This window comes from Pezoporus wallicus, unplaced genomic scaffold (genome assembly GCF_028554395.1).
Source record: "Pezoporus wallicus isolate ANWC-B61680 ecotype Strahan unplaced genomic scaffold, APGP_CSIRO_Pwel_v1 contig_4710, whole genome shotgun sequence".
Classification (NCBI taxonomy): domain Eukaryota; kingdom Metazoa; phylum Chordata; class Aves; order Psittaciformes; family Psittacidae; genus Pezoporus; species Pezoporus wallicus.
Genome location: NW_026640647.1, coordinates 1,013,672 through 1,041,577, shown reverse-complemented (window position 1 = coordinate 1,041,577; position 27,906 = coordinate 1,013,672). Strand labels below are relative to the sequence as shown.

Here is a 27,906-nt window from a genome sequence, read left to right as displayed (position 1 = left end):
TGAGAGCCACCATTTGTAAAGCCAGTGAAACAGGGTGGACCACCAAGACACCTGAGGGCAGGCTGGGCAGCAATGCTTTGACCCCGAAGTCCCAAAGATCATCTCTAACTGCCTGGTACCACCTCCTAGCAGATCTGCTGCTTTCATTTTGCGCCAATGTAAGCACACACAAAAGCAGGAGGTGGAAAGAGCATTAGGTAAGACTGCCATGCTGCAGAGACCCTTCCTGGGTTTCAGTTCATCCCCCTTTCCCTTCGCCCACTACAGCCCTGCAGGCTGTGCACATATGGCCACCCATAAATGAGGGCTCAACCACAAGAGAAGGAAAAGGTTTCCTCCACAGAGAGCTGCTTCCTCCTCCCCTATCCCCAGAAAATTAACATCTCCTTTCAGAGAACACCATTAAAATAAAAAGAAGGAAAAACCCTGAGGAAACTACAGAGTTCTCACGGTGAATTTTATTTTGTAAGCAACAATATAAACATGTGAATAAGAACAGGCATCATCTGCAGGGCTGGCCTTTGATCCAGTGTACCCTGAATCTACCAACCCTTCCAGAGCAGATGATGGCAAGCCTTCACCTGCAGGCTCCAGAGGCTAAGCCCAGTTGCAGTCCACCAAGACCTCTGTCATGGAAAGACCAATGCTTGAGTATTTGCTATTACCAAATGTATGTGCAAACTCGGAATGCACCTCCCACCTCCCCCCCCCCCCCCCCAGTTAAAAAAAAGTAATTATCATACAGCTGCAAACCAGTAAAAAAAATTGCTTCCAGCTTATTGAGACTGAAATGGCCTGTTGGACTATAGACTGAAATATCACCCTGGAGAGAACCAACTGGTCGTGACACAAAGTACTGTATTTACAACTCAAAAATATAACTGTTATATACTTTAATTTATAGCAAATTTAATACATTAGTGTTTACAAAATAAATTCTGGACTCAACTGAAACAGCGTGCTGCTTAGCAAGTTCTTTTTTCTTCCTCTCACTTTAATCGAAGAGACCAGCAAGCTTAAGAGCTTCTTCTGTGATCCATACAACTGTTGATTGTGCCAGGTGCTGAAAAACCAGAACATTTTCTGCATCTCTAAAGTTTTGTTGCTTGGTACCTTCTATCACACCAGCTGTACAGTTCAAACCTTAAGCTGTCCTTTAACAAGTTCCATACATGTCTCATGAAAGCTACTCAGATACTAACCAGGGCACTGGCTAACGTTACAATCTTATCTGCATCACTAGCTCACACAACAGGAAAGAGGAAATATAACTACACATTCAGTCTCTTATTTCTAACAGCAAAGCTGCGAACTCCATTGCTTAAAGATACTTCAGTAAGTGAAACAGTACCATACAGTTCAAGAAACATTTTTTAAAAAAACAAACATTTGAATAGTATAAAAAGTTGTTTACTGGTGTTTCTACTATAAAGCTTTGTTCCACAAATCAAGTGATAAAATAATTAGATATGTTTACAGTGATAAGAGACTGCAGTGTAGACATTTCAGCTCACATTTTGCTGACTGTTTCAGTACAACACAGACTGTGACTGAATCGTTAATACACATCTATGACACAGAGCAAACTGCAGACATGAAGTGCACACCTGAATATGGAAGTTTACCTGCTGGCACGGTAACTTACTGTCTTCAGCCCTCCCTTTCCCCTCCAGAACATGTTGTAAGCAAAAACTGTATTCAGAAACTGAGGCATATAACTGTTTTGACTGCTGGAAAGCAACTCTTATTGAGGGAGTTGCACAGAGGGAAAACGGATGCACACAAACACGCCATGGTAAATTCCAAAGTTATATGCCAACTATTTCTCCTTAGATAAAATGACATCTGCAAAAGTGAAAATGTACAAAAAATAAAAACTGTCAAATAAATAAAGAATACAGATGTTAATTAATCACATATATAAAGAAACGTATTGGCATACTGTATGCAGTATACGGTATATTCATAGAATCATGTGGGCTGGACAGCACTTAATTAGGAGTCACACACTAAAGACGTAACTCCTCGTCTTCTCCTCCAAAAGATTTTATGGTTTCTGGATATCAAGTGCAACCTTTTACATCAATGCATAAATCATGCACCATACTTCATCTCTGCCACACCTAGGATGCTTTTTGTTTTTGAAAGATCCACAGAGAAGTCCAAAAAGTTATAATGGTCTGAAGCACAATTTTTGCAGCCCTGTCCATGCTACATTGTCTCTTGGGTTTCCCACCAGCTGAGATTTCAGTAATTGTACAGTATTATCAAACCATAGTTTTTTTCCCCCCAAGGAAATGGGAGCCAATCATATGGCCTCTTCCAACTGGCATTCTCTACACTCCTGAACTGTAGGTAAGTATTATGCTGTAAGTGTGTTACACAAAGGCTGCTGAAACCATTGAAAGTGATGTAACAATAGTTAAGTGTCAAGTACGTCCGCTATAATACAGAATCAGGGTCTAGGTCTATCAAATGCTATATCCACATAACATTTTAAACCATGAAATATTTTATGCATTTTCCTTTTTCTACACTATTGTTGCAAACTTGCTGTTAATTGTGTCACAAGGTTCGCATTCCTAATTCTCCAATGAATTTTAATTCAAATGTTTAACAACCATATCTACGCTAGGTACACTTAAAATAGACATTGAAATTTCAAGTAAAATGAACTGTAGCCACATCTACTGGACTCAATACACGTCCCAACATCTAGATTTACTTTGATAAGTTATACAAATACATAATACATTCTTAAATAATGAAGACCCACAATATTAATTTGTGAATCTTCCCATGTTATAAAACCACTTTTACAGGAATGTTTATCCACCTGTATTACTGTTTTAGTTTGCAGTGTCTCTTGCTTTCCTGTTTCCACACATTACTGTACCAGTTCTTAGGCTTTGGCTATTGAAATCTCGTATTTGAATGAGGCAACACTGGTTATTAAGGCTGGTTTTTTTCTCTTGTGAAGTTTCATTCGTTATTACGACACCATTTTCCAGAGCAGAATGACTATCTTGTGTCTTCAGGTTCTGTTTTTATGACCTTCCTTTCTATGTTGTTAAAAGCCGAATGAGGAAAATCCTTTAAAATACCAAGACCTTCTGCATTAAAAAAGAAAAAAAGAATAATGAACCTGCTGAACCCAGGACATTATGTTAAAAACACTGCTTGGAAAAAAATATATTGTGCTCTTAATTCAAGAAAAAGGACCATGAACCATATGGATACTAACAGTTGAAGCAATGAATTCTGCCTCCTCCTGCTGGGCTTTAGCCCAGCTGTGTTAAAACTGAACATCACTTGGTTCTCATAAACCAGAATAAAAGAACATTTTATAAAAAAGTCTGATTCTTTATAAAGGGTGAAACCATGTTATAATCAAACTGCAGTACAACAGCAACCTAAGTATTTAAAAGCAGTAGTTTGGGTCAATACCACTTTCTGAGGACAGACACATGCCAGAACTTGCTTATCTGAACTTAGTTACTGCACCCTGTAAACTTTTCCCACATAATATTCAATCTGATTCTAGATTAACAAGTAACACTCCTCTGGAAGTTTTGTCCAAAGTCTTGATTAAAAGGTTACACACAAAGCATGCCAGGCTGAGCTACTAGCTTCTTCACCTGGAGACATTGTCTGTTAATTCATCACAGCCTTTTAAGAAACAATGGGTAATTTACAAGAAGCAGCACTAACCTGAAGACTGGGACTTTGCCTCACCACTGGGGTAAAGCCGTATCAGATCACCGCACAGAGGTTTTCCAACATGCTGCTCTCCATCAAGTGAAATGTGCTGCAACTGTCTACTTGGCAGACTGGACATTCGGAGATTCAGCGGTCTTTCACCTGGAAGTTGGTCACAGTGAAACATTGATCCATTAAAAGCAAAGCAATATCAGAGATTAAACAGGTAGGGACTTAAAGACATACTAATTCTATCAGGAAAATTGCATCCTAATTTCCAGCTGCTCATGGAGGGTTTCTAGAAAAACAAAGCTTATGTAAATATGCTGCTCTGCAGACACAGATTTGCTGGAAAGGGACACTCAGCCATACCAAAAGTAAAATTAAAACTCTCATTCTGCTCAAAAATCTCTTTGAGATCCTAAAAATTCCAGCTCCCACTGCACAATGGAAAAATGGCATAAAGAAGCTAGCACTATCAAGAACAGCTGGAGCCACATGCCCCAATACTTCCTGTATAATTGTGTACCACTTTGCCTGACCAATACACACATATGAAAACCTGTTTTAATGCTTACTTCTATTGATTCCTTTAGTTGCCTTCTCTACTGTTTATCTCCCCCCTTAAACTAGCTGTAAAAAAACACCATACACAAAAACTTCTGGTTTTATTTCTTGCGCTTAAAACATTTTATCTCCCTTCACAACAGTAAAAAAAGAAATCTAAACAGAAAACAGTCAAACAAAACAAACACTCCGACAATTAATTTAAGCTAAGGAACAGCCAGTTGGTAAATCAAAGAGAGAGCCACTAAACCGTAAGCTTTTTGAAGAACAACAAGCTCTTAAGGACACCATTAGAATCTCGTTAATTCTAAGTTATTTACGTAGTCAGCTCTTCAGGCTTTGTTCCTAGACTGCACAACCAAGTAAACAAAAAGGGGTACCAACTACATGATCCTGCTCTACTTTCAACTTCCACAAAGCAAGAACACAAACAAAATGCAACATCCTGCTCTATTTTGAAAACTTAGGATAAAGCTAGAGCCAAGGTTTACTCTCAGTAACACTAATGCACCCTACCTTTTTCCCTCCCCACAGGGCTATCCATAGAGAAAGCAGTTTGCCTGGCTACATTAGAGTAACAGAGCAGAATGTGACTGTACATCTGATTGCATTACTTAGACTAAGCACTCCAGGGCAGAGATCCTGACTTGTCCATTCAGCGCTCAGTGTTCTATACTAGATAAATAACACTACTGAGGAAAGTTGCATAATACCAAATGTATTTGCTGGCAGCAACACCATGCCTGGAAGCTACCGTACCTTGTCCATCAGTGTTATCTAATGACATGCCATTCGGGCTGTGCTCTTCTGAGTTTTGCCTGTAACACCCTGTGGAAAGACGTCTCTCTAATGCAGCCTGGTTGCAAAGAAATTCCATCTGTTTTGCCATCACCTTTTCTGACTGCAAATAAAGGAAAAAAGATATCTCTCTATATACATACATACAGTGAGTCAAAACACAGGAAAGAAAAACATCAGATGATAAGACTAACAGCCTAGATATAGTTTTTTGTTGACTCATATGTACAGATGTGTGTTTTACGGTTTCTTCAAAACTACCTAGCAAACAAAATATTTTTGCACCCATAGATTTTCATACTGTTCTTCTGAGTCACTCAAGAGTACTTAAAATGCAAGCTGCTGTAGTTCATCCACACAGAAATGCAACATTAAATTCTACTCTTTGAAAACACAGAAACCACTTTCTGCAGTTTAGGACTGCAGGTTACGTTGAGAGAATCTCAAGAAAAGCAGAAAATAATGTCTTAATTATCAGTTAGCTCTGTTCAAATATATGTCTTCACAAAGTATTCCAAAAAGTATTCCAAGAGCAATGGCAACATCTGCTAAAAACTTATGCCAAGATTTCACCAGACATCTTGGAATCTTTATTTTAGGCAACAGCACTACACAAGCTTAAAAATCTGCCATTCTGAAAGTGTAGGATCGCAGTATGTTTGTGGGGGATAAAGGTGTGAAATGTCTGTCTAGAAGAAGAACAAGACCTATACACCTCTCGAGAGTGAAACTAAACAATGTGGTGCAATGTGGGAGGAAATGGCGTCTGAATGTTTGTCATTGACTTTAATGCCAAGAGAATTCTAATTTCACTATAATCTTGTTCCTGAGAATGTAAATAAGCATCTTGCAAAAATAAAATCACAAGTCAAGAAAGTTGATTTTGAAGAGCCACGATGAACACAGGAACAGAAAGTGTACAACCTTAACATCTACAACTGATTGGGAAAAAGGCATTTCTCTATGAGGTAATGCAGTAATCGTTTCAACTGGTACACAGGCCCGTTAACTGCAAAGGACTTTTCTTGGGAGATGATGAAAGCCCTGACTTCCCATGAAGGTCTGCTTATCCAGCATAGTTCAACAATTTACAAATACAATGGAAGCAAAACAGACCAGCAAAATCTGAGCTTCTGCAGCACAGTCATGCCCTGATAGCAGGGTAATGACTTGACCAGTATTTACTTACTCTGGCTTACAGCTCATCAGGTTCTGCAGAAGAACACTGATAGCTCAGGCTTGGTCTTGGGAGGCAAGTAAAAGAAGAAACTGCTCAGTTTACTTTCAAGTGTGCTTTTTGCTATTCCATCACTCCTCTTGCAACTTCTGAACTTCACAATAGTTTTCTAAGAGTAAAACATTTCTCACTCATGCCATTTTTGCTATTTAATTGGGACAACCCCAAAACTTTGACCTTCTTATCACCACAGAAAACCCTGTATAGTCGCAGATATCTTTAAGCTTAAAATAAATTTCTAGTCCATTGTTACATAGCAGTGACCAATGAAAGCTTTAAAGCATATACATGATGAAAATAAGCTTGCGAAAATCAAGTGAAGGTCATCATTATGTGACACCAGAACATGTAGCATGATTGGTTTTTGATGTACCACCATGAACACATTTGTATCACTGTACACTACTATGCAACAGAAGAAGGTAAAAGACAGGGCAACACATCCACTCTCAGGAAACAGGAATGTAACTCCGTAATCTTACGTGAAAATTTGGTGATTACAGCTGCTCAAATCAGCAATACAATTTGTTGCAACTTAGCATAAAATCCCTCCTTGGCAACAACTGGCAGCAGGAGATGCATATTTTGCCTCAAGGCTGGGATACACTACAGAAAAGACAAAGCATCTGAAACCTGTCTTCCATTTATAGAAAGCTTTCTGGGAACTTGAAAACAACGCACTGCCACAAGGGTAGATGTTATTTAGGCAATTTATCCTCTCGGATCCAGAAGTTCTGTATTTCCTCATTATACTGGCCTTTCTTCTTGTAAGAAACGTCAGAACTGAGGACTCCAAGATCGCCTACTCTATTCCTCTACACTCAGTAACTTGAACTTTCCATTTATAGCTAATAACGCAAGTAACACAGCACATACTGTACCAATAGTACCCCACTTGCTCTCAACAGGCAGTCACGTATTTTTCAAGCCTACTACACTAGATCTTACCTCCTTGGAACTATCAAGGCTAAAGCTGTAGTACTGTGTCAGAACACTTCCAGCAGTAAACCCCAATTAAGAGTGATGCAATCACACCTATGCTTGGCAGCCTTTGAAAACTGATGGTAATTACTTTAGTCATCAAAACAATACACCAAAATCAATGTACAAAGACATGACTGTATTATTCACAGTGTAGTCTAGTTGGTTTACCTGGGAATTAAGAGCTGTTGAGTCTTCATTCTTCCCTTTAGCCAAAGCAAGTGGCATTTTGTCTTGCTGATAGAGTGTCTGGACCGTGTCCTGGAAATCAGGATAACCATCCTATTGAGCATAAAAAGAAACCAAACAGCAAGAGGGACATATTACTGATTTTTCATCACCCTCTCTGTATACTCAAAAGAAAAAAGGAAAGAACCAACAAAAAACTTCTGAGAAAATTCGGGGCTGCAATTTACATGTTTATGCTATTCACACGGTTTGTGCATAAAACACAGACAACCCCTCTACACCAACCGCTATATATCTAAAATGGCATACACAGAAAGTCATCTCTCACAGTTTCAGGTGAATGCAGCCTAGTGTTGCCACTGACATTAAACTAGTTTACATTCAGCCTTGCCAGGCAGATTTAGGCCTGTGGTTTCTGTCACTTGTTACATACAGCAGCTTTGGAGATTCTTAAGAAATCAAGCTTATATCTAGTCAAGATCAAGGCACAGCAGCTGCATATACTAACCTCGTGAAACTTAGCAAAGCCGCCTGAAATTCAAGGTGTTTTACACAGAACCTACAGTAGCATCACAAAATGAAATATCATCACTTTAAAAGCAGGGTAGCTAAGGCTTTATATACTATGGGAAATCATCATTCAATTTTTTTAAGTCTCAAACGCTTATGACATGCAAATCTTTTGCAGCTTGCATATGTACCCATAAAGCAAATAAAGTTCCTGTGAAAACGTGCCAGACTCCATTAAAATAAATTAATCATCGAAGCAAAGGTTTAAGATGAGAAAATTTATCCTGCTCGGCATTATAAAAGGAAAGCCCATGTAAAAGAAAGGAACATCCATAAATGTTTACAAAAGAACAGCATATATAGGTGACTGTTAAAATGTGGAAGGAAGCAAGAGATCTAAATCAGACCAACACCTGAAAACAGTGACACTGAGGATACGTACGTCCACGTATCAAATATGCCAAATTAGACATATTTTCCTTGTGGATTCTAGAGGCTCATGCATGTAAACAACAACATTTTTTTACACTAGGTGGACAAATAAGTTACAGCCCAGGAATAAGAACAGCAATCTTGCAAAAAAACACAAGGGAAGGATTACAAGGTCCATGCCACTGGCAGGCTGCCCACTGACCTGCAGCATGATGGCCAGACCCTCAATGCAACCCAATGCCAATAAAGCTATTCTTTATGCTCAGGGAAAGAAAATTAAATAGAAGTATCTGTCTGAACACTGCATATTGCTTTTATCCACCCATCATACTCCCTCAGGGAAAAAACAAACATATAGGTATAGGTATGCAAAATTTTATAACCAGGGAAACTGCCACAAAACCCCATCCTCTAGAAACAAAGGCTTTGCAGCACATCTCCATCAGCACTGACCATTTTCATAGTTAGAACTGAATTTGTTTTGGAGAGAACGACTGTGTGTAGGAAGATCAGAAACTGAATACGCAAAACCCCCTATCACTCAGGATCCTATTTTTGCAGCAAAACAGGTAACACGGCTCTTTATAACATACATGCGATCACACAAAACCAAAGACTGCTTCCTGAAAGCAAGACCAGCTGCCCATTGCTGTGACTGTCACCTGTCAGTCATGCAGATAACTTGGATGATGATGCCGTTCTGATCACCCTTCCTGGAACCATTCCCCATCACTGGCTGTTCTCTGCCCTGCTGCCTCATCTAAGGGCTGATGAGGAGCAGGCTAGGCCAGCTGACAACCTGCTCTGCACAACGTTTGCCTAGAGGCTCCTTTTCAAACCTCTGTGGTCAGAAGGGCCTGCTGTATGCAGTGCAGCAGTTCTGTTTTGCCCATGCTGCTGCTCAGTTGTTTTTCAAGCAGCTTCATGCAGCAGATGTTCTCAGTCCCACATGTGATTTTTTTGCTCCCTCTAATGACATTTTTCCTAGGAAAACAGTAGCTTTTGCTGTTTTTGTGAGAAACACAAATCCCACACTTCGGTTTTCTTTTCAACCTTCTTAGCAATGGCGGAGGTGGGTCTTTTCTCTCCCTCCACTCATACCAGCACTAAGGGAAGATGCTTCCTCACAGCCCCCACTCAGGTCTTCCTGCCTGCGCCCCTGACTCCCACTCAGCTTTGTGAAATTAGCTTTTGCAAGCTCTCCCCACCCCTCCTGTTCAGCTGAATGAAGACACTGACAAATAGAACAATTTCTCCATACCACAGACAGCAAGAGTATTTTTAAAACTCTCTTTCTTCGCTCTCTTGGCTGTTCACACTAACTGAGGGGGAACCTCGCCAACCCCAACACAAAGCAGCAGCAGTGATGAGTAGCCTCTCCCTCCATGCCTTCTGCATGATATACCTGTGACTTGTTTTGCTTTCCAAGCTGGTGCCACAACAGCTCATTGCTCGGAGCAGTGCTGGCACTGACTCATGGAAGATGACAAAACAAGGGGTGCCCCCACCCCACAACACCTATGCAGGAGACAGTCTTGCCCTGCAGGGGGATGTGCTATTCGCCTGCTTGCAAACAGCACATCCCTATTTGCCTGTCCTGCTCTTTGTCCAGAGTAGATTTAGAAACTACAACCCTTTCCTTATAATCTGCTTCCAAATCCCAATTCATTCCATTCCCTTTTTCACTCCCTCCACACCTTTAGTCTGTCATTTGCCTGGAATTTTTCCCTTCTCCTCTCTACACTTCACTCCCACAGCTCGCCCACCCACTCTACGAATAAGAGGGGGAGAGCTCGCTGGGGAAGAGAAAGGCTTTTACAGGTAATTTGATGTAATTCATGGCATATTGTTTCTTTGTAATGCTTTTGTGAGTTTCGTATTCGTGAAGAGGATAAATTCACAATGGTGGCTGTAACCCAGCAATATTCAGCCTGCTCACACAGCTCTGCTAGCTCTGCTCCAGGATGACCTTCAGCCTCCCTGGAGTTTGGGGGGGTGAGGGGGCTAAGTGTTATTATATTTCCAGATATTAACTCTTTTTTGTTTTTTTTTAAAGTAATCTTTGACACTATGCAAACAGTTGTGAAGTCTCTCCAAATTCAAGCCCTAGTATTTTAGGCCACGCTTTGCAGAGAAGTTAATGACTAATGGGTAAAGGAATGGTGAATAAAAATACAGGGTTCAGCCTTAAAACAGTAAGGCAAAATGACCTTTACAAAAAGAAAAAAGAGCTAGTTATAACACCACCACACTCTCATTCAGATCCTCTGCACGATACTAGCATGACAGTGAGCTAACAGAGCCATAATGAAAAATAACAACTTAAAAAACAGGATAAAGAATTCTGACCCAGAACAGAAGGAAAAATCTACAGCATTTGCTACCATTTTAATTTTTACCTCCACCTTTCTAAGAACGAGCCTCCTCAAAAATCCTCAAACATGCTACTAAAAAAAGGCCGCTTTCTTTTTTAGAAATCTAAGCCCCAATAACCCGAAACACCACATGTAAAAGTTACTATGTAATAATGCACCCTTTTAAAATTTATTGGAAGAAAAGTCCATGACTTACAGTGTGTCTCCATTATAATATACTGTAGTAATGACTTACTCTTAGTAGACTCCCAAAGGGAAAAATAAAATGTATGCTGATGACAACACTGGTTACTTCATAATTAATCATATGCTATAATGCTATCAAATGAAAGAATATTTCATTTAATTTAATTTGAATTTCTTACTGTGGAAAAAAGTACTATTTCTGAAATAGTCATTTGTACAGCTAGGACATGAATCTTCCACCAGCATTTTAAAATATGACTGGTAATTTTAGAGAGAAGGAAACCAAGTAAACATCCTTTCTCAGAATTACTGAACTAAAAGGTGCCTAGAGAAAGCAGCCCTTCCAGACTCAGGATTTCACCATGCATGAAAATAAGAGAACAGAGTTTCCCTAAGGCTGTCCAAATTTCCTGCTCTCCAAAAACCCTAAAGTATCAGCCTGTGTTTTTCAGGATTTTAATCTTTTTCTTCCAATGAATAAAAAAGCACCTCCTTTGCAGCATATAATTTTAGATACCTGCCCATCATCAATATTACTGAATGAAGGAAAAACTCTCTAATGCTGAAATTTAAGTCAATGAAATACTATTCCAAGCAGAGGAGCAGCAGATCCCCACCAACTCTCAAAAATCAGGACTAGACTGGACAAAAAAGGGCAGACTCAAGCAACCATCCCGCAATGTGTTGGTCATGGGAGATAATTGTGAAGGTGGATAAAAAGATTTAATGCACCTTTTCTCTGCTCTTTCATGGATTGAAGAACAAGCATATGTCAAAGCAAATCCTAACACATGTAAATGACACTACTGATTTACCATCAAAGGTATGAGTAAATCCTCAGCACATGTATATGCTTTGTATTATATAATCTACAACTGTATACAGATTGATGGAACTTAATAAATAAAATAGATTAACTCCTATATACCTATTCATAACTGCCTTTTCAAAACGAACTGCTCACATTGAGGTCTGTCTCATGGGAAAAGCCTTTGTACAGGCAAAAGCATCACACTGCTGAAAAATTATGAAAGCCTTGCATTCAGTGCATCATTTGTCACAGAATGAGTTACATGAGAAATGCATTCCAGAATATGCTCCAACTTTCCTCTGCAGTTAAAGAATGTATCATGTATCTGTGTCACATACAGAGCTAACTCGGGCCTAGCTTATACTCAAATGCACATTTAGCCCAAACTTTTGGAGTAGACAGTAAAAAAAAAAAAAGCCCCAAACACACAATGCTAAGTATGAATCAGTTACCCATGTAACAGAGAAACAGTACTTTGTTAAAAAAAAAATACATCATAAAGGAAGATCTGCTATTCTTATGAGGTATATAGGTATATACACTTAGAATTTTTTTTTTACCCTGTCTTTCAAATGTTTTTCTGACACATTTCCTTAAGATAGCTCACTTCAAAACAACAGTGAATTTTAGCATGCATAGGTGAAAAAACACAGGAGTCATAATACTTTACCTCTATCTTGATTCTCTTTGGTGACAGCTCATCCCTTTCTCCACATTTAGATCTAGAAAAGAAGACACACAGGCTGTCAGTAAACAGCACATTAACCCTGACCATCAGAATTAATAATGAAAAACAGAGTCAAGATAAAAAAAAACAAAACCGGGCAAGAACAACTGAGATGCACAGAAAAAGCCTCTAATTCACCTGGACGTGGCAGTATATGTCACTCAAGTACAGAGGAATACAAGTGCCTTGTGTGGTTTTCAAGATGTCAGAGACATTCTTCTGAACAGAACAGAAAGCACCTGAGCACGGAGAATCTGCTTACCCAGAATGGATGTATTTTTACATAAATCACTACAGAAGGAAGGGGAGCAAAGGAAAATCATAAGATCCTACAAGCATAGGAAAATGTATTTTGAAAGGACACTGCATTACACATGAAGGAGTTAACACTTAAAAACAATAAAGTATTGAGACTTTCAGTAACACTTATTAATTCTAAAGTTTTAATTGTATTTGAAAGCTATTAAACCCTTGCTACTGTTTCATAACAGCAGTTCATTTAACAGAACAGTAACAACTGAAATTAGGAGTCAGCTTCAGTCCCTTAAAAGCAGGTTTGTAAGCTGCTCCCCATGACCTTATCTTTCTCATTCCCTGAAAACTAACGAGCTAAATCTGTATAGGTAAAAACAAACAACTGATATATTGAGCAGCTTTGGCTACTTTGCCTATTTACATTAACCTTGAAATACACAAATGCCTCAAATACTTGGAATGCCAGCCTCTCAGATGCCTCTCATCATGCACTATCATCAAAAACTTTGGAAAACGAGAGAGCAAATAAAAAGGTAATTCAAGGCAGCTAAATCCTAGCAGTTTGAAAGCTTCACGACTTAAATGGCATTTTTCTACCTTCCTCAGAAGAACACTTTGCTAGCTAAAGAGCAGGAAGAAAGTGTCTCTAGCACTTCAAAAGAAATGTTATTTGACTGATTCACTCCCTGAAAATAAAGGTCCTTTGAGTTAATTAAAACCTTACTTGGTGGTCCTGTAAGTATACTTGTATGTAACTTCTCGAGAGATTTGCCGAGCTAGTGCGAAGAGTTCATCTCTCCTGGTCAACAAGGCGTTATCTTTTACACACAGCTGAGCGGCTGCTTCATTAACTGTTAGCTGGAAATCAAACACAAAACCAGGGATTCATGATTTTGCATAAGTTCACCCACTGTGCTTGTAAAAGTACCCATTCTTCTGAAATAATGACAAATTTCAGCTGCAAGTAAAATTACCCACAAATGTACAGCAAACCCTGGAGGGTTTCTTCCATTAATTTATACTCTTACTAAGCCAGGTAAGCCTCTGGGAAGAAAAACGTGTAGTTGGGGCATTTAATGTCCTTTAAAGTAAAAATGTTATTGTAAGACTCCCTCAACGTGAGCTGCCTGTGCCTCATCCCAGCATTAATTAAATCTCAGTATAAAACAGTAGCTCTGAACGTTCACAGTGTTCGGCTCCCAAAGCCTGGTTTACAGGGAATACTATTTTTATAAATGCAATATGCCCAGGACTTGGGGGAAAAAAAATGACAGTGTGGGTACAGATGGCTTTCCCTGGTGAATACAGCACAGATTCTGTAGAAGGTGATGGTTTAAGAAACGATTAAACTTTTTTTAGCTATGTTTCTCACCCTCGTGTTTGTGAAGACTATCTTCAGACATGAATCAAATGTGACTTGTTTCAAGGATGTTTTCCTGAGCCTGCCAGGACACATTTCTAGTGCCTCTGCTGCTGGCAGTAGCTTCACAAAGAGGGGAGGAGAAAAAAAGCCCAAAGTTAAGGCTCAAAATGGTTTCACAGTGCTCGGAAGCCTACAGAAAGTGGCAATACTGTCATGATTACACCATATACAACACTGCGGTCTGAAAAGCCTATGGTCAACAGTATGGACAAGCAACAATATTAATACAATGAGAGACACTGAAACTGAGATGCTGGAGAGGAGATTCTCTGCTCCTTCCACAGTCAGTAGAGGCAGAAGAGACATTTTCATTTCTTCCTCAGCTGAAGAGCAGCCAGCACTTCTAATGAGGCATAAAAGCCAGGGGCCAGAGTACTGCAGGTGTCTTTTTTTCCCCAGAGTGCCCACAACTTTTCTACTCTTTATTTCTAGAAATAAAGCTGCTTTGAATGGGCCTGGCTTCTTGCAAATGAGCACAGCTGCTTTGTTGCTCCTGTCAACAGTACTTTCTGTATCTGTCTCAGGCTAATGAATATTACAAAGTAAGTAGGTTTTCCACAGCACAGTCAGCATATTCATGACGGAATGAGATGTACCATCCCCAGCCCCTGATCTGGCAGAGCAAATCACAGCCGCAGTGCAGTGCACAGGGTTGTGTGGCCAAGGGCTGACAGGACCACGCACATGTGACCTCAGCCACTGAAAACACTGCCACTACAAGAGGTGCTTTTCATGGAAGAGAACAGAAGATGAGGCTGAAGAGAGGCCAGCAGGTCTGCAGTTACATGGTGTCTCTTGAGAGAGGGCTAAGAATCATGCTCCTTTACCCTGCTGTCTACCACGCTGCACAATGTTACTTGGGAATTAAGCACAGCAATTCACCCAAAACATCACGCACTCCATCCCTGAAGGATGGAAGCTGTCATAATATATGAACAACACACAACCCTGCTGCACTTGACTGCAGTGCTTGATGTCATCCTAATTCAAATAGATGTATTTTGCCCAATGCAACACTTGTCCTCCAGGAGGCTGAAAAAAACCAAACACATGTACCAGAAGACCTGAGACTCTCTCACTGCCCTGAGCCCATGCAGTATTTCTCGTAAAACCTCAAACAGAACTGCTGTTCCTAATATTTCTTAAGCATTTTTTTCCTGTGTTCAGTATAAAAGCCTCTGATCTGAGTAGGGCATTTCCTAAGATACCCGAATACTAATCAGAGTGCAAACATGTCTTTAACAGGTGAACTAGATATGTTGTCTGATCCTTTGGTTTCTGTACAGACCAGAAAAAACCCTCAGAGATCAGATGTACAAGGGTGGGAAGTTTAGATTTAATCTGTGAAACAGCTCAAGGTTACTATGCTCCCACAATGTACTGAAGTAACTGTTACCCCTTAGACAAGAGCAGTTGTTCTACAATGTCTATCATCTCAGAAAAAAAAACACAGGGAAAAAATAAAAGATACAAAAATAAAAGATAACTACAACGCTGACACAAAGTATTACCACCCAAAGCAGGCATTAATTTCTGTAACGGTGATAGCTAGTACTTTGCCAAGGATGAATAGCATGGCCAATGCTTACAAAATAATCTGAGACGGTTTTTATCCGTCAAAGTGTTGAAAGGCTGCAAGAAGCTGAAATCACTGAAAGTGCTTTGGGTGGCTGTAAGCAAGTGCTGTTTATCCTAATGTATGAGAAAAGCCAAATGTTTGTTTTTCCTGGTTTCTTCTTTCAGGTCACATCCAGACTTACAGAACTGAAGTGCATTATGGCATCCTGCCTTTTCAGGAGGCACAATACTGTGGCTAGAAAGTGTTGCACGCCTAAAAATAATTATTTTGGTTGTTGGAAGCTTGAATGATATAGAGGAGCACACAATCATACAGGCTGTATGGAGAGGGATGGGTACATTCCCACCTGATGGGGTTCATAGATTCCCTCACTACAAAACACAAATAAATACCAAGCCCTACTGTTTTGGCGAGTCAGTAAAACAAAAGGAAGAGGTCGAGCTAGACAAATTTTTTTTACTTTCATTTCTTATTTCTGATTCTCACACTACTAAACAGGATTTGTTTTATAGGTACCTAGACAAGCACTGAAACATTAAGACAAATTACAAATCTGACTCAAACATGCACAGGTCACCAAGTTCAAGGGCATGGCTTGTACTCATCACTCTTCCAGTCCAACTTTAAGGGCTCTCCATGCTGGAAAAGCTGTGTAATACCAAGACAGTGGGATGGATTACAGACAGGAAGTTTATTAGTTCTGGGATATCTCTGAAAGATTCTGCATGAGATTTTAGGCTCATCAGTGCCTTATAGAGATAATCCTACCAATAACACATGCTTCCAGACCAGCTCAGTGTCTACAGCTCCCACTGGCCTCTACGAGCTGCCCAAGCCCTCTGAGACACTCCAATGTTCATACTGAAACAGAGAACACTCTCACTAATTTGCCAATAATTCCATCAGATTTGATTTTTATTTGCATGCATCTCCACTCTGCTTCAGGAGCCAGACATAGCCTGATCTTTACATTAAGAAGCTAACCACTATTTAAGCTTTTTAAATTCACAGTGAAGTTTATTCAGCTGTTCATTGCCAGCTGCAAGGAGAGATCTTGAACTGTGATGCAGAATGACAGTCTTGGAATGTATTAACACGTGCAGAAACAGTCTCTGGACAAGTAGAAACTTACCTCCCTGGTTGTTTAAGGTCCTTCCTTCTGAGCAGCAAATTAAGCCATCAAAACCAAAAATCCACTGAAGTTGAGTTTACAAAAGGCAAACCCTGGTTTAGCAGATTTTAAACAAACAAACAAACAAACAAAAAAGATGGTCTCATTGCTACTATTTGTATATTTACTGCTTTAAAACAAAGACCACTCAAGACAAAACTTTGTGAAATCCGGCCTCTTTAAGCAAACAGTAAACTAATTATGAGCAAATTCTTCTTGCTTGCATGTGTGCAGTTCCCATCAAGTTCAGCAAGGCCCCACATGTGTAAGTGAGGCATAAGTCAGCCACATACTCCTTTGATCTCATGCCCTTAATCATAATAGCGATAGAAACATTTCCTAAAGCCAAACCATGCTCTCATTCCATTTTTAAACACGGTTTTACAATGATGTTGTAAAGCTCTTTAGTGCAGTACTAAAAAATATAATTAACAAGGTAGAGCAGTCATCCTTTCCTCTGGTTCTTTGCTACCCTGCTCCTTCAAACCACCACCACACTACTCTCCAGCTTCACAGAGCCACTCCTCAGCCTATCACACGCCTGGCACAACATCTGCCCCTGGTGCCCACCTCCCATTGCCAGGGAATTATCCTACAAGAAGTCTGCCCAGATTTCAGAGTATATTCTGCAGCCCCAGAGAGAGACTGTGAAAGCACACAGCTTCACATGTTGTACATCTTTGACGGCCTCCATGCCTAGGTGGGGAGAACCCCCTTTCTCTGAACCCTGAAGCAACATATACAGGGCATCTACATAATTAATCCTTTCAAGTCTTGCCTCCATCTCACACACAACTTGCTCTCCACAAGGTCAGGGGAGTAAGATGAGATCTGTTCTTGCATACTGGATGAATTCGTAGATTGTAAGTGTTCCACATAAGCCACAATACACGTAAGTAAAAGCTGCACAGCTAAAACTGTGGTAGAAAAGTCTGTTGGAAGTGTCTCCTCAGTCTGTACTAAAAGTCCTTGGGAAGTCTCTGCTGCTGATGTGCAGTTGCCTTATAAATGCAAATACATAAACCAAAATGTAAAGAAGTAAATCTTGTTTCCCCCTGCCCTTTTACTCAGAAGCATAAAGAGAACCTAGTCTTATGCTGTAGATCACACACCTACAAAACTTCTTCTTGAAGTGAAAAAAGTCTAAGCCAGTACAGCTTTTTTGGCACTCCTGTAACATAAACATTGCCTTTCCTTTTGGGAGCTAAGCCCTACATGCCAAATTTTAAATCCAACTGAAATTTTGCAATCCCTGTTAACTGTGAAAATGCTGATGCAGCATTCATATCAACAGTGTTTTGGCACTGCTTTGAATTAATGTTTGTTCTCCTCTTGCACTGTACTTTGGCTCTGGCAAGCCCTTCCCCACACAGACACACCTACTGCGTTACAACATACGCAGTGTGAGCCTCAAGAATACCAGAAGAGAAGCGAAGGAGGTCCAAATGGTCTTTTAAGGACAAGATGGAACAGATGCTATTCAGGTATTAAAGGACAAACCTTCAAATTACAGCTACCCATCAATACTGGAGACAGCCCTTTCCCTTCCTCCTCACACAGCCTGCACTTCACTTGTCCAGCTTAAGATCACTGCCCAAAACAACCTGCAAGTTGTATAGTTAAGCATCATCCCAAACCAAACACAAAAATTCCCATCCACTGGATTTAGGGACCTCATCAGCAAAATCCTTTTTACCTTGAGGGCACAAGCTACACAGCAGGGTCTCGAGGTAAGCGAAGACAGCACAGTGTAATAACCAAGCCAGGTGATCCTCTTCCCAGACACAAGCAATTTTAGTTACTAATCTTCCAAACAACCAGTCTACTCTCAAAGCTGAAAGGGAATACCAAGCCAGGACTGCTTTAAAAATGTGCCAAGTGCTTAGAATCCCAAGGGCCACGCTCACTGCAACGCTGGTTTGCTATTTCAGTGCCAAACTGTTTAAACCCTCTGTCTGACAGGCTACACCAGTGACCAAGCTGTCTGATGACGCCCAGCTGAAGTCATCGGTGCACACATGCACACACCCATATAATAAGGGGGACTTCTGCACTTAAGATTTCTATCCCAGGGCAGGACTGCCTACGGCTCCAGTAGGACACACAGCTCTTGTAACCCAGTGAAAAGTGCCTGTACAAAAAGTGTACCCTGTGAACAGCAGCTCATAAAAGGTGTAGGAAAAAGGGAGGAAGCCCACTGTCACTCAAGATTTTTACCTCGTGGAGGGTGAGATGCTTGCCATCCTTTCTTTTTGAGTCGAATCTGCCATATATTGCACTGTACTTCCGGATCTCCTCCTCTTTGTGAGGGTCCTCATCACTCATCTCAAAGATGTGACCAATCATCTTTGCCAGTTTCTTATTTGTTTTCAGTAACTCCTTGACTTCGTTCGAGTCACTTTTGGGCAGGGAGGGAACCATACGTTCTACGCATTCAGCAACTGACAGAGCAGCAGCAGCATCCAGGGTCTCGCTGTTTTCCTTTGGTGAAGCTGGAGAGCCAAGGTCAGCTGGAGAAAGACTATGTTCACTCTCTGTGGTGTGGTGTCCTTGCCAGAGCCTCGGCTCGCTGCCGCTCTGCAGTGGCAAGTTCCCCACCACATCGGATTTGCTTGCACCCACACTTTGCACACACGTCGTGGCAGCACACTTTGGAATCTTCAGGTGAGGCTCCCTGGTGCTGCTGTTCCTTTCATAACTGCTGCAGGATATCCCCAGCCACGCAGGAGACCCTTCTGGCAACTTATAGATTGGAATGCTGCTGACCGGTAAGGAGGTGAGAGGCTGGTTAAAAAGACCAGGGTTTGTGACCCAGTCCCTCAAAGCCTTCTGCAGCCTTCGGACGTGAAGAGGCTTGCTAGCCATGCCTACAAGAGCCATTATCTCCAAAAACTCCTCTTCACCTGCTTCACAGAGCTGCTGGACATCATCACCACCCTGCTGAATGAAGGCATCGAAGTAGAATAGGAGATTTGCTTTTTGTAGTATTCGATACAGCTGCAATTCCCCAAGGGTTCTGGGTAGAGCTGACGCCATCACGGATAACAAAACCTGCAAACAGTAAGAACAGAGAGAAGATGAGCACCACAACGCTGATGTCCAGATGCATTCCCCACCACCCATCCTTCAGTAAGGCTGTCAACTCAGAGGACAGGATTTCTTTCTCTTGTTACAAGACCAGATATGGAAAAAAGGGCAAAAGCTCTACTTTTTAATAGTTAATGGAAACATTTGTGAAAAAACAAATCAGCAGATAGATGCGATGCAGCTACAAAAAAAAAGATGATTCAAGCATGAAGCCAGCTTGTTTTCAGCATTCCCTCTTCATGTTTGTTCCCAAGAATGTCATTCAATATTGCTCACTGCTTCTACTTGACTCTTATATCTTCAGATCAAAATGATCACAAAACACCCTGAAGAATTACTGAATACTTGATCCCCTGAAGAAGACAAGAAGAGCTCATCAGTTTTAATTCTTCTTGTTTTCCCCCACAGCAGTGTGGAGCACTGTAAAAGGAAAGTAAAGAAGGAAAGTGCTTCACAGAAACCCAGAGAATTAATGAAGCTGGATCAATAAAAGGGTGTTTCAGAACAAAGTATTTCTACAGTATTCCCCATTTCACGTAGAAAGGATCTAATGCTTCCACTGATCTCAATTATGGGAGCAATATCCACAGACAAAGCAAAAGCAGTGACAGATTACAACACATATAATTTAAAAAAGTTATTCTGAATTCACCTGCCTGTCCCATCTGCTAACAGGCCTGCACTTCACTGATACTTAGGAAATGAAATACCATACAGCAATGTAACAATTGTGCTCTACGGGCTCCCAAGGGACAAACTGCAGTAGTATTCTACCCTTATGGCTGCAGAAAAACATTTGCAGAGTTTCAGCTTCATAAAACCTGTTATCCAGAGTTATCCTGCAAAAAAATAAACTCTTCAGAGAATTGCAGGACCTCACACACATACCTCTTCACTCTACAATGACTTTCACAACTACAAGCGGATAATTTCCAGTATTACTGTGTTAAGCTAAACCACCAATCAATAAGGTCTAAAGCATGTAATATATAGTTGGTCAGGCAAGTAACAGAACTAAAGAATGGAGCTGGTCTGCTAACACTACTCTGGCTCTACTATCACGATGCACTTGAAAAAACACACAGCAGTAACCTAAAAGTCAGCACTTACAGAACAATTTACACAAATTGGGGGGAAGGTATTTTGACAACATGCAACATGCCTCACCCCAAAACTGAGATGCAAGAATACATCCATGCTTAGGGGCACTGGGAGACTGGTAACCAACAGTAAAATTAAGGCAGAAATTACAATATGCACTTTTTGCGTTTTTTTTTTTACAACATGCATTTTTTTCTTCAGCAACTCAAAGCAAATGTAGAGATGTAACAAATGGAACTCAACTTCTATTCAAGAAGCATCTGAAGGATCAGGCTTTCGCTGTAAATCTTTGATTAAACTCTAGTAGAAGAAAATGAAATGAGGAGGCCAACAGAAACTGTATGTGGCAGCACCAGGATACCTACGAATAATCTCTTCAGGAAAAGAGATGGAGTCCCAGAAAAAGACCAAAAATCCAAAAATCCAAACCCACCAGCTGTATGTATCGTTCTCTGTATGCTGGTGCTTGTAAAACAGAACGGACGGCAAGAGCAGTTCAGATCTGAGCAGCCACCTCATGGAGCTGCTGGTGAGCTCAAGAGCAAATGAACTGCACACTCTGGAACTCAGGGTGGATGCAAGAGGCAACTAAGGGCAATGAGGAAAACCACGTAAGGCAATCCTTCAAACGGTACATAATTCTGCGACTCAAAAAATTGACATTACTTCACAGAATTTCAGAAATTCCTCAGGAAAATCCTCCCATTCCATACCAGCTTTGACAAGGTGAACAGAACTAACAGCTTATGGTTTACCAGCAGTTCAGTGAACCATTTCTATTCTCCCATTTCAAACGATGTTGACTTTCTACCATCAATACCACAATTACACTTCTATAACTGCTATAAAAGAATAACCATTTGTTCTGAAAGTCATTCTTCTTAGCACAAAAATCTACACAAATGGACTTTGTGCAAAGAGCTAAACTGAATCCTAGGAGGACAGTGGCCGTGAAATTACACAGAGCTCAGGAGCTCCAGGCAAGGCATGGAGCTCATTTTTCCAGCCCACAGGCTGGAAGAGCAGCAACAGTCCATGAGCAGCCTTTACCTGGAGGCTTCTAATCACAAATCTCCTGATGACAGATGAAACTGGATTAATAGGCACTATGATGCATCAGTATTAAGTCCATAGTTCAGACTGCATTGAGATTTACATTTAAAGCAAGACTGAAATCCCTTTGTTTTGTACTTTAAATTCTGTTTTCCAAATTTAGTACAGTAACTCCTGAGAGGGCCACGCAAATTTTCCATTTATGACTGCTACCCATTTCTGCAGAAAAGGCACTTTCAAACACTCCTCCTTCTGACCTCTTTTCTCCCCTCATTTAAACGGAGTTCCTTCTTTACTCACCTCAATGACATCCCAAGTATTTCTAAACCTTAACAATGGGAAGGCTCCCTTCCCTTTCCGAGAGAGCCTCACCACACGAACAGCTCCACTGCTTTTCTAGACATTACCAGTCCGCTCCACCGGCTCGCCTCAGCTCACAGCCGACAAATCTGGGAAAGGAGGTAAGCTAGCTGACCTGGAGGAGTAAGATGAGGCTTAGGAAGAGGACAAGCAACAAACAAGGTTAGCTCAGACAGCAGTGCAGTACCACCACTCAGACAGCAGTGCAGGACCGGAAGAGACCATTAACCCAAAGGCACTGCTGCCGCTGCCTGGCTCTGCTTACCTATCTGGCTATGGAAAAGCCTTAGCACACCCACTCAAGTCTCAGTGCCATACATCTTTTGGGTGACCTTTAAGCTACATCTAAGAGACCTAAAGTACTGCTTTCCACCACTGCTGCTCTCATTTTTAGTGCAGTAGGGGCCATGCTTCTGGGGCAAAGGGTGAGCACGAGAAGAGATTACACAACGGGAAGACATGGGGCAACCTCACAGCCAGGAGACTTGTGTATGCTCCTCACTGGGAAGAATAGCTCAGGTAAGACCCTAGGGCACCACGTGTGCTCCCCTCTTTCACTGCCTTCTCGGCAAGTCTTAGGCTTTCTAGTCTGGTTCAGGAATAACAGCCTGGAACCGTCCTCTGGTAAACCCTAAGAAGCTAACCAGAACGATCGGCTGCCTTAGGAGAGAACGAGTAGAGCTTCTAAGGCATGGCCAACTGCAAACCCTTTTAGGGCAAAAGGCAGGAACACAAAGCTGGCATGGAAAGGTCTGCAGGAATAAATGAATGCAGCAATGGCAGTTGAGCTGCAACTTGTCCGGCTTCTTTGCTTGTTGTCCGTAACAGTAAGGAGTGTGGGAACGCACAGGGAAGAACAGCTGTCTTCTACATTTTTTTACATATAGAACAAACAAAGATGCTAGGAAAGTCCCCATCACAGACAAAGCTGTTTAAAATACATGCAAGGTTGCATACTGCCACAGCCACAGAAGAATCAGGAAATCACAAGTTAGATTTTCACACAGCCTTTTGCAACCCACAACCGTGCATTCTGGTTTTCCACATTACCTCATTCACATCCACAGCCTATCACCCCATATGCCGAGCCCTCCTCTCCAAACGCTGGATGTCACCTTAACTCTGACCACAAACATAACTCCTAGGAAAAAGGAAAACAAAAACCACAAGAACACCACAGAGCACGACTAAATATTTGTAAACAACCAGAGCAGGAATCACAACCTATTCCTGCAACCAGCTCCCTCTATCAAGATAGCCGGCAGCGGAGGCAGCCCGGCTCAGTATCATTAACCACGGGAAAACACTCATTTCTTCCCGTCCTGCCTGGTCTGAGATCAAAGCTGCACATTTCCCGGAGGTGGCAGGAAGATACATGGCTGCAGCGAGCAGGTGGTGGACGTGGGTGAAGGACCGGGAGAAGGAAAACGCGGGAGCTGTGGGATGTAAGCATGGGGCAAGGACTCTACTTGCAGTTTTCCTGCTTTTCAAGGCTGCACTAGAAGTAAAACCGATTGAGCAACCCTAACTGATTTTTAGAGGCTTTTATTTGAGGTGAAATTATATTTGAGCTGTCACCAACTCTATTAGGAATACGCACGAGAAAGCGCGAAACATCACATTCCTGTATTTTAAGTAAAAGTGATTATTTCATAATACATCTTGATCACTTTGGGCGTTTTGAAAAGTCTCTGAAGACAAACCGGATTCGGATTTGAGAACTGGCTGCTTTGCATATTCATTACGTTTCTGCAGCGTTTCCAAAGGACTTTTAGCAGGAGAAGAAAATTACATGTAGCTGCAGAAGAGAGACTTAGCAAATTAAATAGTCTTGTCTAGCTCTGAGATGTGCCAAAATACAAGCTATTAAGTGAGTTTCACATCCAAATACAGATGTGTATCTCGCCGCAACTACTAAGAAACTTGAAACGTGCGAAAAAACACCCCCAAACTCATAAGGACAGAAAGAACCCGAGTACTTCGCGACTCCCGCCAGCCCGGTGCGAGCTGTCGGGTCCCACCGGAGCCCGGCCCGGGGGTTTACCTCCAGCCGCATATGCCAGCCGGGCCGCGAAGGGAGCTGAATCGAAGGAAACCGACGCAGCGAGCACAGGGGAGCGCTGCGATCCCGGCACCAAGTTCGCATCCGCCGAGCCCGCTGACGGGAACAACCCGGAGCCGCGGCCCCGCACCCCTCGGGAAGCGGCCACCGCCCGCGGGAAGCCTCCCCGGGACCGCTTGCCCCTGAAGGCTGCACTGAGGTGCCCGGGTGCCGGGCAGCGGGACAGCCTCCTCACGGTCCGGCCGGCGGCGCCCGGAGCCGCCGGGTCCGGACAACCCGGCACGTCCCAGCAAGAGCTGCGGGGCAGGAGGAGCACTGCGCGGGGAACGGCGGGGGGGGAGAGGCCGCGGAGGGGCAAGGCGCCACGCTGCAGCACGGGACGAGGGGGCGGCCCGTACCACAGCGCCGTCCCTGTCCGTCCCCGTCCCCCCCCCCGATACCCCTGCGCGGGGCCGACGGGGCACCGCCCCCGTCTGTCCCGTCCCGTCAGTCCCGCCCCGCCGCCCCCCCGCGGCAGCAGGCGCGGTGGGGACGTTCCGGTACTTTCCGCCCACTCCCCGTCCCCCCCGCGCTGCGTTCTCCGGGAATCACCCACGCACGACCCGCCCGCTCCTTCCGGCCGTACCCCGCGGGTCCAGGGCCGCGCTGCCCCAGCTGTCCGCACCCCCTCCCCGGGCCGTCCCGCACGTACTCTGCTGTAGGCTGCTGCCGCCGCCGGATGCCCGGCGCTTCCCTCGACGCCGTCCCGGGGCCGCAGACTCAGCCCTGCCGAAGTTGCTGCCAGCGCCCCCCCCGCCTGCGCGCCGCCGGCCCAGGCTCCTCCTTTCCCATCGACGGGGCGGGTGGGCGAGCCGGTCTCCGCCACCGCCTGGCTGCTGCCGCCGGGCGGAGGGGAGCTGGGGAGGCCGCCCGGCACAGCTCGCCCCGCCGCGGCCGCTCCTGCCGTGTAGCGGAGGCCGAGCGGGAGGGAGGGAGGGAGGGAAGGAGGGAACAGCCTCCGGCGCCTCCGCCCGCCCCCCCCCCCCCCCCCGCCCCGCACACCACACACCGCCCACTCCCGCGCGCGGTCACATGGGGAGATCCCGCGCGCGCTACCGCCGCCCGCCCGCCCACGCGCGGGCTGCCGCGTGACGCAGCGCCTCGGCGGGGTCGGCAGCCGCGCGGGGGCGGAACCGGCACCGGCAGAGCGCCCCGCCGCGGCCGCACCGCGCACCGGCACCCGGGCGCCGCCACCCGCCCCGCGCGGGGACCCGGGCACCCCCGCTGCGAAACGTGAGTTCAAACCTTCCGCTCGCACGGGGGGAGCTGCCGCCTGGTCCCGGGGCTGGTGCCAGCGGTCCCGGCCCGGGCACAGGGAGCCCAAGGGCTTGGGCCACTGGCGGGTCCAAGCGCAAGGCCGCGTGTGAGGGAGGTGGTGAGTGGGGCCGCGGCGGTGTCAGCTGCACAGCGTGGTGAGCACCACGGTTAATGAAAGCAGCTCTGGTGGAGCACGGCTTTGATAAAGTGAGGGTTGGTGAAAGTCAGGACGAGGCCTGGGTGTGGCAGCAGGACCTTGCCAGCTCGGCCCGCGGCTGGGACTGGCGTGCCACTGACACAACTGCCCCCGGGCTGGGATCCGCGGGGGGGGTGACACCTTCCAGCTGGGGCTGGAGCAGCCCCCGTCGCCCATCGCTCAGGTTGAAGGATGCCATACATCACCTCTCTGGAACGAAAACCTTCCTCCTGCTCTTCACCCAGCGCACCAAAACACACCAGCCGTGGGAATAGGTGCAGTCGCCATTCAGGCCTGAGGTGCCCACTGTGTGGGAAGGATATCCTTATGCCTGGTGAGGAGTGGCCACAATACTGCTGCCTTCAAGACCGGGGTTTGGGTGGTGCGGCAAAGGGCAGAACTCAAACTACCAACCACTAACGAGATTAATCTAACTTTTAGCCCATCTTTCCAGGGTGCAGCAGGGACACCAACTGATGGCCACAGCTTGGGGTACTTAGGGGAGGATCTCCACCTGCAGCACTATGAGCTGATGTCCATTCGCCATAAGATTACCCACTGGTAGAGTTTTCCTCTTTGTACAACATCTAATGCAGCAGTAGGAGAACCCATTCATTCTCCTCATGGAAGTCCTGGTGAGCCTACGGTCAAAATTTGGCCCCTTTATTACGGTACTGGGATTTCATTCGAATTTATTATTCTACGGTTTTTTAGTCTGTGCAAAGCACAGATGTACAAAAATCTGTATCAAACACAAAGTGTCAAATCAAGTGAGGAGAAAGGATACCATATATGTATTTAACTGAAGGAGAGTTGATTAAAATACGAGGTTTTAATAATGTAAATTATACTTAGTGACTTAGTGCAGATAAAAAAGAGATGGGGGGGGGAATGAGAAAGTGAGGGGGAAAAAAGCCTCAATAAAATATGCTTGTCTTGTAGGCGATATCCAGCTCTTCCCACAGCCAGGAATACTTATCACACAGGGTTTCTTTCCAGTCTTCATTGCCTTCCAATCAATCCCTTGGCTATCAGGAAGCTGTGTTGCAACTCACGGCTGTTCATCTGAGTAGGGACTGTCTGGGAAGCTGAGCTGCAGACTGGCTCTTTGGTAGCCACATACAGATAAAACTGAACATGTCTTTCAGTTTGTCAAACAGAAGGCTACTGGCTTTGTAGCATCTTAATAACGAACCTACATCAAGTCACTGGTGCAGGAACTACATGGCTATGCCTAAAAATTACTATTTGATTTAGGAACAAAGCGTAAAAAGTTTTCTTTCTGTAGCTAGGGAAATGCAAGCATCTTTATTTCATATATTTTAATTTGGTAACACCCAAACTCTGAAAATTTGCATTCCTGCTTGGGGTATCCTCCTGGTTGTCAGTGGTGTCTGTAATGGTCAGTGGTGACCATCAAGCTGGTCGCTTTGCATTGGGCCTGTTGGCAGTGCCAGGCAGGCTGCCGTGGGGAAGGGAAGGTGCAAGAGGGGTTTGCCCAGCCACCCATGGCCCCTCTGTCTGTCCCCTCACCTCTGCCCATGCCCAGGGACATGGACAAGCATGATGTGGACACGCATGACATGGACGTGGCTGACAGGAGCAAGAGCTCTGGCTGCGTTGTGTGCCCCAACCAAGGAACCGGCAGTGCTGCTCTTGAGGCTGCTGGCAAACCCATGCCAATTGCCCAATCCTGAAATCATCCTCCAGGTGAAACTGCTGCTCATCCTACCGAAGGTGCATCGCCTGAGGGAAAATACCCATCGCTTGCAGAAAGGGGCAGCACGCGGAGTCCTTCTGCAGAGCAGGGG

The 27,906-nt window shown here is 43.7% G+C and overlaps 1 protein-coding gene across 4 annotated transcripts; it reads right to left on the bottom strand.

The window, feature by feature from the left end:
* Positions 1-440: 440 nt before the first annotated feature.
* NAB1 (NGFI-A binding protein 1) lies at positions 441-25,491 on the bottom strand. 4 transcript variants are annotated; one of them, XM_057419772.1, is made up of 9 exons: positions 25,295-25,491; positions 23,592-23,679; positions 19,158-19,991; positions 13,492-13,625; positions 12,456-12,507; positions 7,454-7,564; positions 5,026-5,167; positions 3,712-3,861; positions 441-3,113 (listed from the first exon to the last, which is right to left on the bottom strand). In XM_057419772.1, exons 3-9 carry the CDS (start codon positions 19,974-19,976, stop codon positions 3,022-3,024), a joined length of 1,500 nt encoding a protein of 499 aa, XP_057275755.1. In that variant the 5' UTR covers positions 19,977-19,991; positions 23,592-23,679; positions 25,295-25,491; the 3' UTR covers positions 441-3,021. The 4 variants fall into 4 exon arrangements, with proteins under 4 accessions (XP_057275755.1, XP_057275753.1, XP_057275754.1 ...); XM_057419770.1 differs by lacking the exons at positions 23,592-23,679; positions 25,295-25,491 and adding an exon at positions 24,586-24,729; XM_057419771.1 differs by lacking the exon at positions 25,295-25,491 and having other exon boundaries at positions 23,592-24,508.
* Between the last annotated feature and the right edge of the window lie 2,415 nt (positions 25,492-27,906).